Source organism: Pogona vitticeps, chromosome 1 (genome assembly GCF_051106095.1).
Source record: "Pogona vitticeps strain Pit_001003342236 chromosome 1, PviZW2.1, whole genome shotgun sequence".
Classification (NCBI taxonomy): domain Eukaryota; kingdom Metazoa; phylum Chordata; class Lepidosauria; order Squamata; family Agamidae; genus Pogona; species Pogona vitticeps.
This window is the reverse complement of record NC_135783.1, coordinates 20,919,811-20,938,022: the sequence shown is the minus strand read 5'-3', so window position 1 is coordinate 20,938,022 and position 18,212 is coordinate 20,919,811. Positions and strand designations below refer to the sequence as shown.

At 40.2% G+C, this 18,212-nt stretch overlaps 1 protein-coding gene across 2 annotated transcripts in view; it reads right to left on the bottom strand.

Annotated features, from left to right (window-relative positions):
- The window catches only part of TTBK1 (tau tubulin kinase 1), a 126,802-nt gene that overhangs the window by 71,982 nt on the left and 36,608 nt on the right, over positions 1-18,212 (bottom strand). For both annotated transcript variants that reach the window (XM_072989176.2, XM_078382903.1), the window contains exons 3-6: positions 16,199-16,346; positions 15,276-15,349; positions 5,020-5,160; positions 1,240-1,344 (exon numbers count right to left, since the gene is read on the bottom strand). In XM_072989176.2, coding sequence (XP_072845277.2) covers positions 1,240-1,344; positions 5,020-5,160; positions 15,276-15,349; positions 16,199-16,346 — 468 coding nt within the window. The remainder of the gene's footprint in view (positions 1-1,239; positions 1,345-5,019; positions 5,161-15,275; positions 15,350-16,198; positions 16,347-18,212) is intronic.

Genomic DNA, 18,212 nt, shown 5'->3' with positions numbered 1-18,212 from the left:
TTAACATATCAGACTTCCAGAAATGAGGATTTTGGCAGCCAGAGGCACACTCCAAACCCTTAGTGCCACAGTGCCAGAAGGGGAGCAACTAGTAGGTATCCTTTAGTCTCAAGAGACTATGGTAACGTGATTTGAATAGAGGTCTTGGAACAGCGTGTAGGTCTTGGAACAGCGTGTAGTGTGGCTGAGAAGGCCAATTCACAAGTAACAATCCCTTCTACACTGAAGACAAATACAATCTGTCCTTTGTCCAGCTCCCTGGTTTTGTTGGGTTTGGGAGCAACTGGCCAGCTATCAAACCTAGGCACAAACAATAAAGATGCCAGCACAGTAGGTTTATTGATTTAGCTGTTGTCAGATGAAACAGGCCTTCAGTATGGTTTCATTCAGCCAAGTATAGTCCTTTATCTGAATAACCTGTGAAGACCAAGATATTATTTGATTGCCTGTATTTCCTCCACTTCCTAGTATGCTTGCCTTCTTTGTCCCTGCTTCTCTTGTTTTATTCCCTTCAAGGATACATAACCATCTGCCTGTCAGTGCTCATCTCAGATTTGACTTTGCCTCTAGACTGACAGCACTGTCATCTTGCCTCCCATTGCCTGCCCTAGATCAACAGAATGAACAAAAAAAAAAAAAAAAAAATCAGAGTACTACCTAAGTAGCCATCAAGATTGTACAGCAATGACCAAAATCCAGTTAGTTGCTTCTGCTGGCTTAACTCAGTCAGTGTAAACCTCAGCTGCAAACTGCCACAAGTTAAAAACTCAGGATAGACATCTGATACTTCACACCACTTGTATGACAAACACCAATCCCGACTTCTTAACCTGAAGCCATTTGCTACTGAAATTTACATTAGTAGAGCTGTGCTGGCATAGTTTTTCAAGTGGACTGTGTCCACTGTCATTGATCTCAACCATATATAGGTGGAGGCTTGGAGTGCATGGAGGATAATAAAAAATTATATCTGAGCACCACTGAAGAGTTAGTTTATATTTCTTGTACATATTATGAGCTTTGATTCACTGAGAGAAAGTTCTATCATTCTAACTCAAGTCACATATAGAAATTAAACTTTCCAAGTAATTAAATGAAGGCAGCTTCTTTTCCGTTTCATGATTAATAATTTCACATTTAAAAAAAATGACTTATCTGTACTACTACAAGTATGAATAACAAAAACAATAAAAGTGTTAATTTCCCATTACATAAAATTCAAGAAAAGGCGTCACTTACAGGCCGGACTTCACCGTTGGTATTGGTATACTGCCGGGCCAGACCAAAGTCTAACATATAACATTTCCTGTAGGTTGAAGGCAGGCGTCCCATGGCAAAGTTGGACTAGACAAGAAAGATAGAATAAGAATTTAGCATATCAGTAACACTTCATGTATAACAGTAAGAGAGTCATCATTCACTGCCTGTTCCAATTATCACTGGCAAAAATTATGTTGCTTAGCATAGTAAATGCTTACACTAACAGGGCAGTACATGAATCAAATGAATGGATGGATGGATGAATAGAGAGTAATTCACACTAGAGTAGGCTCACTGAATCAATGGGGATATAGTGAGTCAACTCCTCCTTAAGACCCATTGATTCAAATGGACCTACTCTAACTATAACTTAGTATGCTGAAGTAGAATAGGCCCATTTGAATCAATGGAACTTACAGAGCAACTGACTGATCAAATCTCCATTGATTCAGTGGGCCTACGCTAATATGATCTACTATGCTAAGCTATGGTTTTGGTCTATATTAACATGCTTACAAGTAGAAAAGTGTGAATTTGTGTCTTAGGTTATACCTTCCAGAATAAACTGACTGGAGAATTCAGAGAATTTGTGCCCAAGAGCACAAATCTGCATATATTTACTTGCAAGCATCAGCCACTTACTATGAGGATTTTTGCAACTATGGTAATAAGCATCTAATGATCTGTCCTATTTTCATAGATTAAAACTGCTTCAGTAATTTGCAGCTCCCCAAAGAATGCAGCTCCTCCAGCTTACATCCACACTGAGAACCAGTTCTATTTTCATTTCATTCATATAGCATAATAATAACGTATCTGCGTTATTAAAATGCTCCTCAGGACAATTTTTCTTTATTAAAAACAGCAGGTAAAAACAGCAACATTACATATACTACTCTTTAAAGGTACAATGGCCAATCCCCCCCTGTCTACTAAAGTGAGCAGAAACATAGTCAATACACTTAACCAATCATAACTGGATGAAATCTAGCAAAATATCATCCCAACTCTAGCAAAAGTGCATCTGAAGAAACAGTCTAAAAGGATCATAATGAAGTTGCCAATGTAAATCTGCATAACAAATTAAGGATCAGAATCCTATTAGCAATTGCGCAGTGTAACTGGGTAGATCGCCCCACAACTGCTTTGCTGATTTAGGCCTTGCTGACACAGAAGTCAGGAATCAACTAATTTAAATTTAGGCAGGGGGCTTACCTGCACAGGAGGAAGTAGCAAATACCATATTGTGCAACTGGCTAAAAGGCATTGCATGTGCATAAAAGACAAATAGAATTTTAGCCAATATTTAAGACTTCAGACTGTTGGCCAGCTCCCTCCACAACAAATATTTAGCTGATACACATTTGTTATTCCATAGGTATTTGCAATGGAAAGTATGACAGTCTCTGACCAGGGAACAGAAAAATTGCCCCAGTCCAAATTGTTGCTGTTATATGCTGTCAAATCCCTTCCAATTTATCACAACCCTGTGAATGATCAACCTCAAAGAGATTACAACCACTTCAAATTAGGATGTTTAGAATTTCTTATCTGTAGTATTCCAGATGTAAATTGGACCGCTATATGCAAGTAATCCCAAAATATGGCCAAGTAACTGACCGTCTGCTTTAGTCACAATTTTGTCACTGTTTGGTAGGGTCCTGCACTTGAGTAAAAATAAACTACAATCTAGAAGTCTGCAGTTTTGTCTCCTCCAATCCAGGCTACAGTTCCAAGCTTTTCACCTGGTTGAGTATTCTATTCAGGTGACTGCCAGGGGCCTATAAAGCTATAGCCTTAGACTGTGCTCTTCAGCCACACAACACATCTCAGCAGAGAAGACCTAACCTAGCTAAGGTCTAGTTCTCTTTCACTACACTATTGTCTTTTAGAATCTGGAATCATGGAAATTGTACTGTATCTCGAAACCTAAACACATGTTTCTTTCTCCAGTCTGTCAGTCATCTAGCTTGTCAGCTGCAATGGTAAGCACTGAAAGGACTCTGGTTAAACTTCATTAGCACTCAGTACCTAATGGCTGTAGTGACTCAGGCAAAGAATGCTATTCTTCCCCCAGGCCCACATCAGCTTATAACTTTCTTTTAAAAGGATTAATCCAATAATTCTTTTAAAAATAAATCCTAACAGGAGCTAAGTACTCTTTACTGTGCTACTCCAACATGGGAGCGCATGTAGTCTTTTTTTAAACAGCTGGGGTAAAGAAACTTCCACTTTCCAGATGTTTTGAATTTCAACTTCAAGGATGTCCAGGAAGCATGGTCAATGGTGTGGGCAAATGGGATTTGCAGTCCAAAACTTTTGGAAAGCCAGAATTTTCTATTCACTGTAGAATCTTATTTATTTGCAGCATGCAACTAACTGTTTGATAGCCTATTAGCAATAGTGGTCTGAATAACAAACACAATGGTCTGGGTCAGGCTACTCTTGGGAGAAGGAACAATTTTCTAACCAGTTTAGGTATACAGTGGTGCCTCGCTTAGCGATATTAATTCATTCCGCAAAAATCGCTGCAGAACGAAAACATCGCTATGCGATATTAAAAAGCCCATAAAAACTCATCGAAACCCCTTCAATGCGTTCCTATGGGCTTAAAACTCACAGTTGAGCGAAGATCCTCCATAGCGCTGCCATTTTCGGTGCCTCTAAAGCGAGGAATCCGTCCCTAAACACAGCAGGCGGCCATGTTTTTTCCCAGCGGCCATTTTGAAACCGCCGATCAGCTGTGCGAAAATGGGAGCTTTGCGATGATCGCTTCCCTGTGATCATCGCAAAGCAAAAATACCCCATAGAGTACATCACAAAGCGATCACTTCTGCGTTTGCAAAAACAGCGTCGCTAAGCGATTTCATCGCTAAACGGAGCGATCACTAAGCGAGGCACCACTGTATACTGTAATTGTTACCCTGCTTCTCTCTCTCTCTCTCTCTCTCTCTCTCTCAATCTCTGTGTGCTTAAATGAGAGTGTATTCTAATACATCGTGACAAATATAAAAGCACTGAAGTCTGGTGTCTTTTAACCAAAGCTTTACTGTCACGGTTCCAAGTGGCCGTTTTATGTTTCACCAAACTAAGAGCTCACGCTACACGCCCCTCAGCTGCCACCAGTTGATTACATCAAACATTGCCTATTATTGATAATCGAGGTCCATATGTCATTTTAAAAGAACCAAATAGAAATTGTTTATTGTTACAGATATAGATACTTCAAGCAATATTGTTAACTCTTAACAAACATCCTCCTTCATCCACTCTCAACCACCACTCTCCTGCCCAAACTCCCCAAATCACCGCAACATCTTCAATTCTCTCTCAAACTCCCTATCTCAAAACTCCCTATCTAAACTCCTCCTCCTCCTGCTGAGTATCTTATATCTCGTGACTCCGCCCCTCCAGCACTCCTATTAGTCTATGCAGATAGCATATGTATATTTATGACCTGGGCAGACGCCACAGTTATAAACAGGCCATGCATGTGACACAGACTCAATTATTTACAAGTTGTAATGACTTATCTCTACATGCATTTGATGATAGCTGCCCTGTCCAGATATTTTTCAAAACTGAAAGGAGGGAAACAAACACTCTTGAGGAATAGTACTCTATTGTTGGTATGGCTGACTATCTTTTCCAATTAAAACATGATTGTGCTGACTTAACAGTACCAGGTAACATGAAAAAGTAACAGGGAAGCAACCTATATAGGTGATGAAAGGAGAACAGCAACCAGAATCTACTTACAGGCTTGATGTCTCGGTGCAAGAATCCCACTGAATGAATGGCTTCTATGGATTCCAAAATCTGTTTCCCTAAGCGGAGGGTCGTGCTCAGCGTAAAGGTGCCCCGTGGCTGGCTTCTTCTAAGATCTGCAAGATTCCGACCCTGAAATAGGTTTTATAATATTTTCAGCAGCAGATACAACACAGTAGCATAATTTGATCTAAAGCAAGAAAAAAAGTCCATATTTTGTTCAGACATAGTATTTTTACCTTGTTTCCCTGAAAATAAGACCTAACCTGAAAATAAGTCCTAGTATGACTTTTCAGGATGCTTGTAATATCAGCCGTACCCCAAAAATAAGCCCTAGTTAAGTGAAAGCCCACCCTCCACCATTGTACAGCAACCAGAAGAAGATGACATGACTTTATTTGAATAAAGGTAGATCGTACTATGAAAAAAATAAAGCACTCCGTGAAAATAAGCCCTAATGTGCTTTTTGGAGCCAAAATTAATATAAGACTCTGTCTTATTTTCGGGGAAACAGGGTAGTAACCTCAATTCTATTGTGCTCAATGTAATCACCTAACAATGAAACTACAAAGACAGTAGTTAAATCCCTTGCTATTGTTTTTTAATTGGCAAGAACAACATTGGGAGGACAATAGGCCATCCTAGACTGTGGCACAGGAGGACATGGGGCAAATCCTTTCTCTTGTACTATTTTCACAACACTCTAACTGTTTAACTACAACTGTTAGCAGTTAAAGAAAAATGCTGTTCACAGCATGAAACCTATTTATCCAACCTTTGTCATTCAAACCAGTGATGGTGCAGACAGCAGTCAGGAAAAACAGGTGGGCAGAGTTCACAAGGATTCCACAAAATGGAAAATAAATATGGAATTGTGAAATGTTTGGGGAAAAGGAGGAAAAATGTCACCAGTGGTGGGAGGCTCTCCTCTGAAGCCCCTATTCCCCCGGGTCTTCACAAGGTTCTCGCTCTCCTTCTTTCTTCGCTGCCACCAGGTATTACTGCTTTAATACCATTTAATCATGGAGACATGTGTGCTTTTAAAACTGAAGTCATTTATTAGATCAGGGAAGTTAATAAATGATTAATATTCAATAGGTAAATCACAGGTTGATAATCACTAGTATTTGAATCAAGACTGCTATAACTTTAAACCTCTTTTAACTCTATAGACACTGTCTGGGGGGGGCGGGGTATAAATCGAATGAATGAATGAATTACTAGGGTGATGGAACACAACATATTCTCCCTAGCATGAAGGTGACATCTAAATGTTATTGTGTGACTCACTTAGATGCAGGCTGTTCTCAGAAGGGTTACTTAAACTGAGATTTTACATTATACATGTTTGCGTAATTGTCTTAGGAGCTACAGTGAACCCCCAACTTCTGGCACTGCAGCCAGATACCTAAACTACTGAGCTATGGAAAATGCTCTCTCCAGCAGATCTTACAGCCCAGATGGGCTTGTATGGGGTATGGTGTTTCAGATAGCCTACACTCAAGTTATGGCTTTATAGGCTATAATTGGGCAGTACAGTTGTTGTAGAGAGAGATGTACGGACAGAGATGGCCTTGGTCAGCAGTCTACCTACACTGTGTTGGATTAGTTTAAGTTTCCAAATATTTTTCAAATACAGCCCCACTTAAAGCATGTTACAATAACTCAGTCAAGATGTAACTAAGGCATGTGTCACTTTGGCTAAATCAAACAACTCCAGGAATGGGTACAACTGGCCAAGCTTCACCAAAGCTGGTTCATTAAAGAAAACTACTTGTCCTAGTTGATATATCTTTGCCACAGAAACATTCATAAAACTCTGGCACGTTGTACTGTTATGTCCTAGGCGGAGGGTTCCCAGTGCAATAAAATAGACTCTGTGTCCATCTTTATGCATGAAATTGCTGGTACAAATCCCTTTCCAGAGTCTGTGGAGAAGAAAAAAACAAGCTACCGACACACAATGGACCATGCGACATGGAGATGGAAATGAAACTCTGCTACAAACCTAGAAGCCAACTCTGCCCTCACATTTATTCAGGCAACACAATTACTGGACCCAACAATGTCATACACAATATCAAAGGCAATTTTACCAATTCCTCTACCAATGTTATTTATGTCAATTTTTTGCCAACAATGCCCATAGGACAAACAGAACAATCTCTACACAAACGAATCTATGGAAAAACGTTACATATCAGGAATGGCAACACACAGAAACCCATTTCACATCATTTTAATTTACCAGGACATTCCACAGACAAATTGAAAGTGGGTATCCTAGGAAAGAGGAACTGCAAGCCAAGAATCCAGAGATAGAATATATACACATGCTAGACACACATATCAAAGGACTTAATATAAGCCAAGGCTTTTTGGGGCACTACCAGATATAAACACTACAAATACTGTACTGTATTGCATCTCCCAAATATTTTTCCCTTGTTTAACAGATCCACCTTAGAAATTTGTATGATAAAACAGATTTGACACTGCTTTTGTGGTCATCCATTGTTTGGGTTAATTCAAACACTTTACAACTGATTACAAAGAAAAACTTGTAGGAGAAGAGTTCATGAACACTGTAAGTACCCCATCAAAACATCATTGTTATTCTACCATTGTTATTTTATCACTGTTAATCTAGGATACAGGTTCTCACATTCTTGACTACACTAGCTCCTACTTAAAGACCTGCATGTCAAAGACATTGTCATCACAAAGTTTAATACCCACTGACTTTCTTACTGATCAGCCACAACCTTGATGACATGTATAAATATTTGCCATGTTGTATCTCAAGTGACAGATTTTACTTTCTTGGGCTCCATGATCACTGCTGATAGTGAAAGCAGCCACAAAATTAAAATACACCTGCTTATTGGGAGGAAAGCGATGACAAACCACAACAGCCTCTTAAAAAGCAGGGACATCACCTGGCTGACAAAGGTCTGCATAGTCAAAGCTATGGTTTTTCCTGTAGTGATGTATGGAAGTGAGAGCTGGACCATAAAGAAGGCTGACCACCGAAGAACTGGGGCTTTTGAATTGTGGTGCTGGAGGAGACTCTTGAGAGTCCCCTGGAGACTGCAATGAAAACAAACCTATCCATTCTAAAGGAAATCAAATCAGTGAGTGCTCACTGGAAGGACAGATCCTGAAGCTGGGGCTCCAGTACTTTGGCCATCTCATGAGAAGAGAAGACTCCTTGTTGTTGGGATAGTGTGAAGGCAAGAGGAGAAAGGGGCGAGAGAGGACAAGATGGTTGGACAATGTCATCGAAGCTACCAACAGTAGACTTACTTGATGTGACCAAAACTCCGTGAGGCAGTGGAAGTCAGCAGGGCCTGGCATGCTCTGATCCATGGGGTCACGAAGAGTCGGACACGACTTAACAACTAAACAACAACAAAAATCTACTTCTCTTATGTCTAATGAAGTGGACTTGTCCAGAAAAGCTCATATAAAAATATATGTTAATCTTCAAAGAGCCACCACATTTTTGTCTTTTTTCACTCTTTATTTTTATTTTGTTTTCACCTATAATGCTACTTCAAATGTACGAAACCCTAAACAACTTGGCTCCAAGCTACTTGAAACACTGCATTTTCATTTATGAGCCTGCCCGGGTTTTTAAATAATCAAGGGAAGCCTTTCTCTCTGTCCCATCACCCTCACAGGTGCAATTGGTGAGGACACAAGTAAGGGACTCCTCCTCTGTTTCTGTTCCCAAACTCTGGAACTCTACCTCATGGGAGGTTAGCCTGCCCCCCCTCCCGCTTGCTGTTCTTCCACAAGCAGGATTTTTTTTCCAGTAAGCAACTGATTGTCTAAGAGTCTGGCTGCTGCGTTTTTTTCCTCCTCTCATTCCAGTTTTTATAGCATTTGTTTTTAAGATTATAGACCTCCTTAGGTCCTCTTGAGGGAAAATGCAGAGTATAAATATTTATAGGGAGATCGGGAAAGGGCTCTTTGATCTCCGTTTGCCTTTTAAAGTTCTTCCCGATCTCCCTTTTCGCTCCTGTAAAAGTGTCTTACAATGTTTGGAAGCTGTTTTAAATGATTGCAATGGTTAGTCCACCTCCTGAAACCTATGCAAACTGATTTTGGTGTTGTTCTGACACTTCGTTAATTTATGATGATTTTTTGTTTTTTCCATTGGAAACCATTAGACAGACCATCCAATGGTTTCCTATGGAGAAAAAACAAAAAATCATCATAAATTAACGAAGTGTCAGAACAACACCAAAATCAGTTTGCATAGGTTTCAGGAGGTGGACTAACCATTGCAATCATTTAAAACAACGTCCAAACATTGTAAGACACTTTTACAGGAGCGAAAAAGGACTTCGCAAAGGCATTGAAATGTATTGAGTCGGCTTCAATACATTCCAATGGAGGAAACATTGTTTCACTCAACGATGTTTCCTATGGGGATTTTCACTGAACGATGGCAATCCGTTCCAATTGGAACAGATTAACCAGTTTTCAATGCATTCCTATGAGAAATGGTGTTTCACAGAACGATGTTTCACACAACGTTGATTTTTTTGGAACCAATTAACATCGTTGTGTGAGGCACCACTGTATATGCATTTAAATTACAGTCTTTAGCACTGCTGCTATTTACTGCTGCTTTTAAAGAGAAATATGGGTGATTTTTTTAAATTTGACAATCTGCTTTATAACGATTGTGAAATACCCAGAGAAGGCCATCTGGAAACTGAAAGGAAGTATAAATATTTGTAAATAATATTTACAAATAATTCCAGAGAAGCCTTAAGTGGTTCTCACAAAGGCTTTCATTTTATCTATTTATGTTAAATTCACAGACTACAGTGGACCCTTGACTTACAGATGGCTTGACTTACAGACTTTTTGAGTTACAGACTTCTCTGGCCGCAAAATTTAGGTTTGACTTGCAGACTGAGATTTGACGTACAGACCAGAAAAAAAAACAAAATGGAACAAAAACGGCCTGTTACTGGATTAATCGGTTTTCAATGCACTGTAGGTCAATGGAGACTTGACTTACAGACTTTTTGACTTGAGAACCACCTTCCAATATGGATTAAGTTCTCAAGTCAAGACCCCACTGTACTTCAAAGATTAACAGGCAAAACTGTATTTATCTATGCAACATTTGGTTAATGTCTTTATTCTATGTCATGTCTCTTCTTCCTCCATTCAGTCATCTTTTATTAGTAAACATATTACCAAATTCATCTTTAAAAGTGTCAGATCACTTTACAGATGAGGAAAATCAAAAACATGAATAAAAATAAAATGCAAGTAAAACAAAAAATAATGTCAAGAGATCAGGAAATAGGTTCTTGATCTAAAAACAACTTTTAACATACTTCAAGGACATACAGTATCTTTTCCAATAGACTGCTAACAGTCTACCCAACCTCACATGAAATTAGGCAGACTATTTCCTACTCCAACTCTCACTTTTAGATGATTCAGCACAAATGTATTGGGTTAGTTACCCCATTTTATCAACAGAGAGAAAAAGAATGCGGCCCATATGTCACTATGACCCAATTTTTTTTTCTGAGTTGTGCTCCTTCTCCTACAATGACCATTGCTCCCATAGCTTTTACAGTCATTCAAGATGCTACCTAAGTATGTGTACCAGATGTGCGTAGTTGTGGTCACATCCATATTCTTCACTCAGTTGTCAAGGGTAGAAGTGGACAAGTAGGACAATCTCATACTTTGATCCTGTAATGCAGCAAGTGTTTATGACAGAGGTTGTCACAGTGAGTGTTTTCTATTTCAGAAATCAAAATCTCTACACAACTATAGAAATTCATTGGGTGATCTTGGGCAAACTACTCTATGCTGTTGATATTGTTGTTTTAATTTTTGTTATATACTCAGACTGTAAGCTGCCCGGAGTAGATTCGTTGAATCTATATGGGCGGCGTAAAAGCCGGAAAAATAAATAAAATAAAATACCGTTCCTTTGCCTAACTCTCTTCAAAGGCCCCCGGAATAATATATAATAATACTATAAAAAGCATTTTGGCTCCTTTTTAAATTAATGATTATAAGAAAAACACCTGGAGCTTCATTATATTGTTGCTTTGATGATCACATTTAAAGAAGAGTCTGAATGCCAATTCCACTTCTTGCATAACAGATATGTGTTGGAAAATATTTGCAGTATCTCCAGAAGCCAGTCCCATGCAGTCAAAACCTCAGTATGCCATTTTTATATCTGTCCTGAAAATGGGCTGGTGACATATCAATGCAAATGACTAATGGTTTCAAAAGAACAGAATTAAATTTACAGAAAAAGTGAACTACACCATCTGCTTAACAACTCTTTTTCTGTTCTACTCAATTAATTTTTATGATTCACATAAAGTGATTGGGGAAATCAACATTTCCTTCATTCCTCTTCAGTTCAGGAGCTTTGTTGGCTTGTAAAAAAATTATTTATGTCTGTTTCACTGCCTCAGTCAGCAGTGGCTGCTAGAATCTGAAATTTAGTTACAGTGGAGAAGAACTTTCAGTGTCATACATAAAGGACAGGAGAAGTGTGTATATACTGTATCAAATCTTCATACACACATTCTATCACTAAAAATTAATGGATTAATAATTGTGATATTTATTTTTGAAGTGGTAGTCATGTTAATTGGTGCAAATGTATCAACAAGAAAGACAATAGATGGGGTAGCCGGCCGCGAGGCGGATCCCGGCTGCCCTCCTCTCAACCCTTCACTCCTTTCTCCGCCGCCGCCGCCGCTGGGCTTTGGAAGTGGCTTCCGAAACCCAGCAGTGGCGGCGGAGATGAGGGTGAGGGGTGGGTCGGGCAGAGTCGGGAGGAGGGGGAAGGCTCTGCCGCCGCCACTCGGACACGCTGGCCAGCATTTTCGCGGCCAGCGCTTCCGAGAGGCCTCGGGGGAAGGCTTCTCCGCCGCAGCTCAGTAGCGCTGGCCACGAAAATGCCGGCCAGCACGTCTGAGGGGTGGAGGAGAAGCCTTCCCCCGAGGCCTCTCAGAAGCGCTCGCCGGCATTTTCGTGGCCAATGCTTCCAAGAGGCCTCGGGAGAAGGCTTCTCCACCGCCGCTTGGATGCGCGGGGAGGCTCCAAGCGGCGGCGGTGGGGGCAGGGGGGGGTTCCGGATGGCTTCCAGTGCTTTGCCTGGAAGCCATCCGGACCCCCCCCCCACTCTGCCCCCGCCGCTGGGAGCCACGCCGCACCCGCTTATCCCAGCCATGCTCGGACTTCCGGGAGTCCCAACATGGCTGGGATAGGCGGGTGCGACGTGGCTCCCGGCGGCGGGGGCAGGGTAGGGGGGTCCAGATGGCTTCCAGTGCTTCACCTGGAAGCCATCTGTACACCCCCTACCCTGCCCCCGCTGCCGCTGAGAGCCTTCCAAGCTCTCAAAGGGCTTTCTCCAATGTTGGGGGGAAGCCCTTTGAGAGCTCGGAAGGCAAATGTTGGCGGTCGGCGGTGGCTTCGGGGTCCTTCCAAAGCCACCACCAACCGATTGCCGACATTTTCTCCCAGCTGAGCGGCGGGCCTTTGAAGCTCCCGCCGCTCAGCTGGGGGAAAATGCCAAAGGCCCCATTTTCGGTCAGCTGGTCGGCGGTTCCAAAATGGCCGCCCCGCTGTGTTGCCTCGCTTTAGAGGCACCGAAAATGGCCACCCCTATGGAGGAACATCGCTGAACGGTGAGTTTATTCCCATAGGAACGCATTAAACGAAGTTTAATGCGTTCCTATGGGTTTTTCCGTTCCGTTTAGCGATGTTTCCACATAGCGACAATTAATCCGGAATGGATTAACGTCGCTCTGCGGGGCACCACTGTACTGCTTAATGTTCCCAGGGTGTACTGTGTATGTAGTTTGTTTTTTTCTTTTAGTTTTGTTTATCTTATGCTTTACTGTTTATTAGTTGTTGTAGTTTTAAAATTTAAAAAAGTTACAAGATGAAAGATACTTGGTTCAGTAATACTATGAGTGAGAAGGATCTTGGATTGTTGCAGATCACAAGCTGAATATGAACCAATTGATGCAGCTATAAAAAAGGCAGATGCTATTTTAGGCTGCATTGAGTGAAATGAATCCCCAAATCCCATGAAGTTCTAGTTCCCACTTCATTTTAAGAAGGATGCAAACAAGCTGGGAAAAGTTCAGAGGAAGGCTACAAGGATGATCAGGGACTGAAAGCCAAGCTCTATCAGGACAGACTAAAAAATCTGGGCATGTTTAGTCATGAGAAAAGGAAACTGAGGGGAGATAGGGTAACTCTTTTCATATACTGTACTTAAAAGATAGTATACAGTATGAGGAAGAGGGGCAGGATCTGTTCTCAATCATCTCAGAATGAAGGACACTTAACAATGGGCTCAAATTACAGGAAGCCAGATTTTGGCAAAATATCAGGAAAAAATTCCAGTGAAGAGCAGTACAACAATTGAACTAATTACCTTGGAGACACTAAGTGCTCTAGTGCTGGAAACATTCAAGAGAAAATTAGGCATCAAAGATCTACTGTACTTTGATTTGGATTCCTGCATGACCAGGAGGTTGGACTTTATGGCCTTAGAGGCCCTTTCCAACTCTTATCACTTGATGATTCTATATATGAAACAGGGGTGAGGAAGTCAGCTTGGTCTTCATCTAAAGCAGCAATATGGCTTGGGTCCGCCTCTGCACTGTCAGGTGACTAGTTCTGGTTGAAACAATAGCACACAGTGTTTGTCAGTCTTCCTAAATAACAGCCATGACCATGGCTGTATCACAAGGTATAATGAAATGAAGAGGCAGAAGGCATCATATTTTTAAATTTATCATAAAATGCTTTTTTGGGTTTCTCAGGGGCCAAAGTATCACAGGCCAGCTGTGATCATGACTACTTGGGATTTCTGTGTTTAGAACTAGATGGCACTTCCACTCAGAAGGGATTCAAAACAGAGTTAAAATCATGTTAAAATGTCTAGAGGACAAAAATCCTAAAAGAAATGAAGAGGACATTGCTCAGATTTAAACTTTGTTAGCCGCCCAGAGTAGACTTCAATCTAGATGGGCAGGATGTAAAACAAACAAACAAACAAACAAACAAACAAACAAACAAACAAACAAACAGAAAGGATAACATCCAGTTTGATTTTACTATATGGTTAATGGTCTGATGGATATGCAACTGCTCTCTCCCTTCTATTTGCGCAAGAATATGTACAGTGGTGCCTTGTTAGACGATTGCTTCGTTTAACGATGAATTCGCTTTACGATGAGGTTTTCGGAGCGATCTTACGCTCCGTTTAACGATGTTTCCTATGGGCGATTTTCGCTTTACGATGTTTTGACAGCTCAGGTTTGCTTCACAACGGGTTTTTAAATGGTCGCTGTTTCGTTAGATGGCTGTCTTCGCTTGGGAAACGCGTTTTGCTTAACGATGTTTCCTATGGCGATTTTCGCTTTACGATGACAATCCGTTCCCATTAGAACGGATTATCCGGTTTTCAATGCTTTTCTATGGAAAACCGTGTTTCGCTTAACGACGATTTTGCTTGACAGCGATTTTTGCGGAATGCATTAACCTCGTCTTGCGAGGCACCACTGTACTACCTCTATCTCAAATGGAAACCCTGCTGCTTTGAACCAATCAGTCTCTTGTTCACATAACTACAAGCTGGAGATCATATAGAGTGCTACACCCACAGAAGTATTATGCTCTGTGATTTCCAAGATGATTTTGCCCTAAGCATTTTGTTAAAGACCTTGTTTTACAAGAATCCACCTGAAGTTTAAAAGATGGTGTGAGGCTTCATCCTAGCACCTTCATCAAACTGCCTTCCTCTCACAACAGCAAACCATTGTTATACAACTTGCTGAAGTATTGCAATCAAATCAGTGCATTAGACATGGTTCCAAAATGAGCAAATATCTGGTTTAACTCATCACTGAAATACTAATTTTAAAGTTTCCACCCCATTTCCACTAGTTAAACATGAAACATTATGGAGGACTCTTTTTAAAAAGACAGGAACTACATCTCTTACACAATTCAAAGTGAGAACCCTCCTCTCTCTAGATTCTTCATAATGTTCTCTGTGTAGGGATTACTCTGTTTAAAAAAGCTTCTCCCCATAATACAGCACATTATGAAGAAACTGTGCTTATGCATGAATCCAGCCAACTTGAAGTGCTGCCTGGCTACCAAACAAAATCTCACAATCATACTTGTGTAATCCTAGAAAAACAGAATGCAGAAGAACTCACCTGAAGCTGCATAACAACATAGTTAAACTTCTCATTCCTCCCACAGCCAATAAATCTGCAAACATGATCTTTTCCTGCAAACAATAAAGACAGATGCCAATACATGTCATTAATCAGACCTTACTTATTTATCTTTATTAATTTATTTTATTGTATTCTCCATCTTTCTTTCCATGTAGGACGCAAGGTGGCTCACAACATTAATTAAACAGATACAAAGTTAAGAATATAATATTATGATAGTAAAACATAATAGAATAAGTTGTAATATTAGAAAAAACTAAGGATGAAATATTTTAGAAATGAACATATTATAATAATGTTTACAGGGTTTTTTGAATTAAAAGTTTTCATACCAAATTAAATTCATAAGTTTAAAAGTAAATGTTTGTTGCTATGTGCCACCAAGCCGCTTCTGATTTATATGGTGCTTCTATCAATCAATGACCTCCTAAAAGTCCTATCGTCAACAGCCCCACTTAGTACTTGTAAGGCTGTAGCTTCTTTATTGAGTAATTCTACCTCTTATTTGCTCTTCCTCTTTACTGACTGCCTTCAACTTTTCTCTTCATTGTCTTTTTTAATGATTCATGTATTTTCAAGATGTTCCAGAAGTACAATAGCCTCAATTTAAACATTCTTGCTTCTAGGGGGAATTCAAGCTTGATTTGACCTGGAGCTCACTTATTTTCTGGTGGTCCATGGTAACAACAAAGCTCTCCTCCAACACTGTATTTTGAATAAGTCATTTCTTCCTGTCAACTTTTTTCACTGTCCAGCTTTCACAACTGTACATTGTAATCAGGAATAATTTAGTGCAGATTATCTTCATCTTGGTCTCCAGTGGCACATTCTTGCAAATATACATAAAAAGCAATATATGCTCTAAAATATATTCTTTCCAAAATGAATTTTTCTAATACCTTGTAGCTTTTTCAATACAGCCACTTCCATCTTCAGAACTTGCTTGGGCTGCTGAGCTGATTCCACCTTCAGAGCCACATTCTCACGGGTCAAAAGATCCATGGCCTCATAAATCTCCCCAAAGCCACCACCTCCAATCTTCTTCAGCTAAACAAGACACAAATCATCGTCATAATTATAAGTCCAAAAGATGTCATTCTGCTAATCATAACACTTACCTTGAGTGTAACACCAAATATCCATCCAGGCCTCTATTTTGGCTGAAAACCTTTGAAGGATAAGATCCAATCATATAATTTTGGAAGACTATCTTCATTTTGAAACCAATTGAAATGCAAACACAAATCCACATGGTTCTGCTTTCAAAGACAAACTGATGCAGAAGTATGATATAAGCCTAATTATAGCACTGTTCTAGTGCAAGCGTAGTATTCAGGTTGGTTAGCAACACTGTGAAATTATAATTTCATTTTTAAAAAACCACAAAACTTTATGTGGCATATATGACAAAAATCTGCCAGAATAAAAGAATTCTCAGCAATGTCAGAAGTCAGATTGTATCTTTGCATGATCCACTTACGTCAGCCTCAATCAAAAAAAGGACCAGCCACTATTGAGCAGCTAAACTAACGAAGAGGACATAAAATCAGGTAAACATGTCAACCTCAGTGGCTCACATATAGCTAGGAGATCATTTAAACATGACTTTCACCCTTATTGAGGCAATCTTCCCTCACAGCTTCCCTAGGCCAGGAACAGTATATTGATATGCTTGCTATTTATCACACGCCATACATTGTTTTCTTGATGTATGCAATGTAGCTGTATTTATAAATTTCATGCCCAAGCAGAAAGGCAACAAACAGGGCAGCAGGAATCTTGTCAAAGAGGCAGCAGTTACCTGGCCCATATTTTCATCAGTGAGTTCCAGAGTGGGACAGAGGGAAGTGCAGGAGAAGATTCTGCTTTGGGGGCAGAAAACAATTCCCTTGACCAAGGGCAAATCCTTTACAACTGAGGATTCCCTGTGAATAAAGCAAGGAAACTAAAAAATAAAGATGGCTGGAAAGTGACAAACTGACAGGCAGAGGCAAAAAGGGAAGTTCTTATAGTCCAAGGGAGAACCAAGATCTGAGTTAAAAAAATTCCCTGCTCTCTGACACTTTCCCTTCATCCTAACTTGCTTATACAGCACTGGCATGTTTCCATCTGTAATTCTTGGATATCTATCCCAGATGCTCCCTTGGGATTGTCTTTTGGCTCTTCACCAGCCCTTTGCCTAACCTCACTTGACCTAGCGTTCTATCACAGGACCTGTACCGGATACAGAACATCTATTAATGTAACATTGTGGTAGCAAAAATCAGTATATCTTGAGTTGCTGGCAATACCGTACCATTCTGTAAGGGCAAATATAAACTTAAGTGTGCCTTAATGGTGTCAATCATATCCAATCTGGTGGCAAAAAGTGACGAAGCAGGATTTAATAAGTATTGATAATTCAACCACTTCACTATTACTTATGAAAATGCTTCCGCAAAGCAGAAGGTAAGGTGGGGAAGGATCTGGAATGCAGAATTCTCAGAATCTGTAGCAGCATTTCTGCCAAAGATTCTCTCTTGTTAACAGATTTATCTGAGTGACTGCTTTTACTAGTACAAAGGCTTGGAAGAAATGCAATCAGAGATGTCCCTTCTGGCTGTGTCATCTGTACATTGAAGACATGGGGGGAAAGCTGACAGCTCAGATATAGCTGGCACAGACAATGTTATAATAACAAGACATGACATACATCATATGGACAACTGAAGACACAATCAGCGGTGGTGTCATTTTGCAGTCTTGGAGATAAATGTATGGTCTGTCAAAGCAATGCTCTAGTAAAGCATCTTTATTTTATTTTATGTTTCCTGAACTGGAAGTCTTCTGAATTACAAAGGTAGTGAAGCTAAATGATAAAAATTTAAGCCACTCATTGCATACTGAGGCCTAAAATATAGTACATTAAAACAA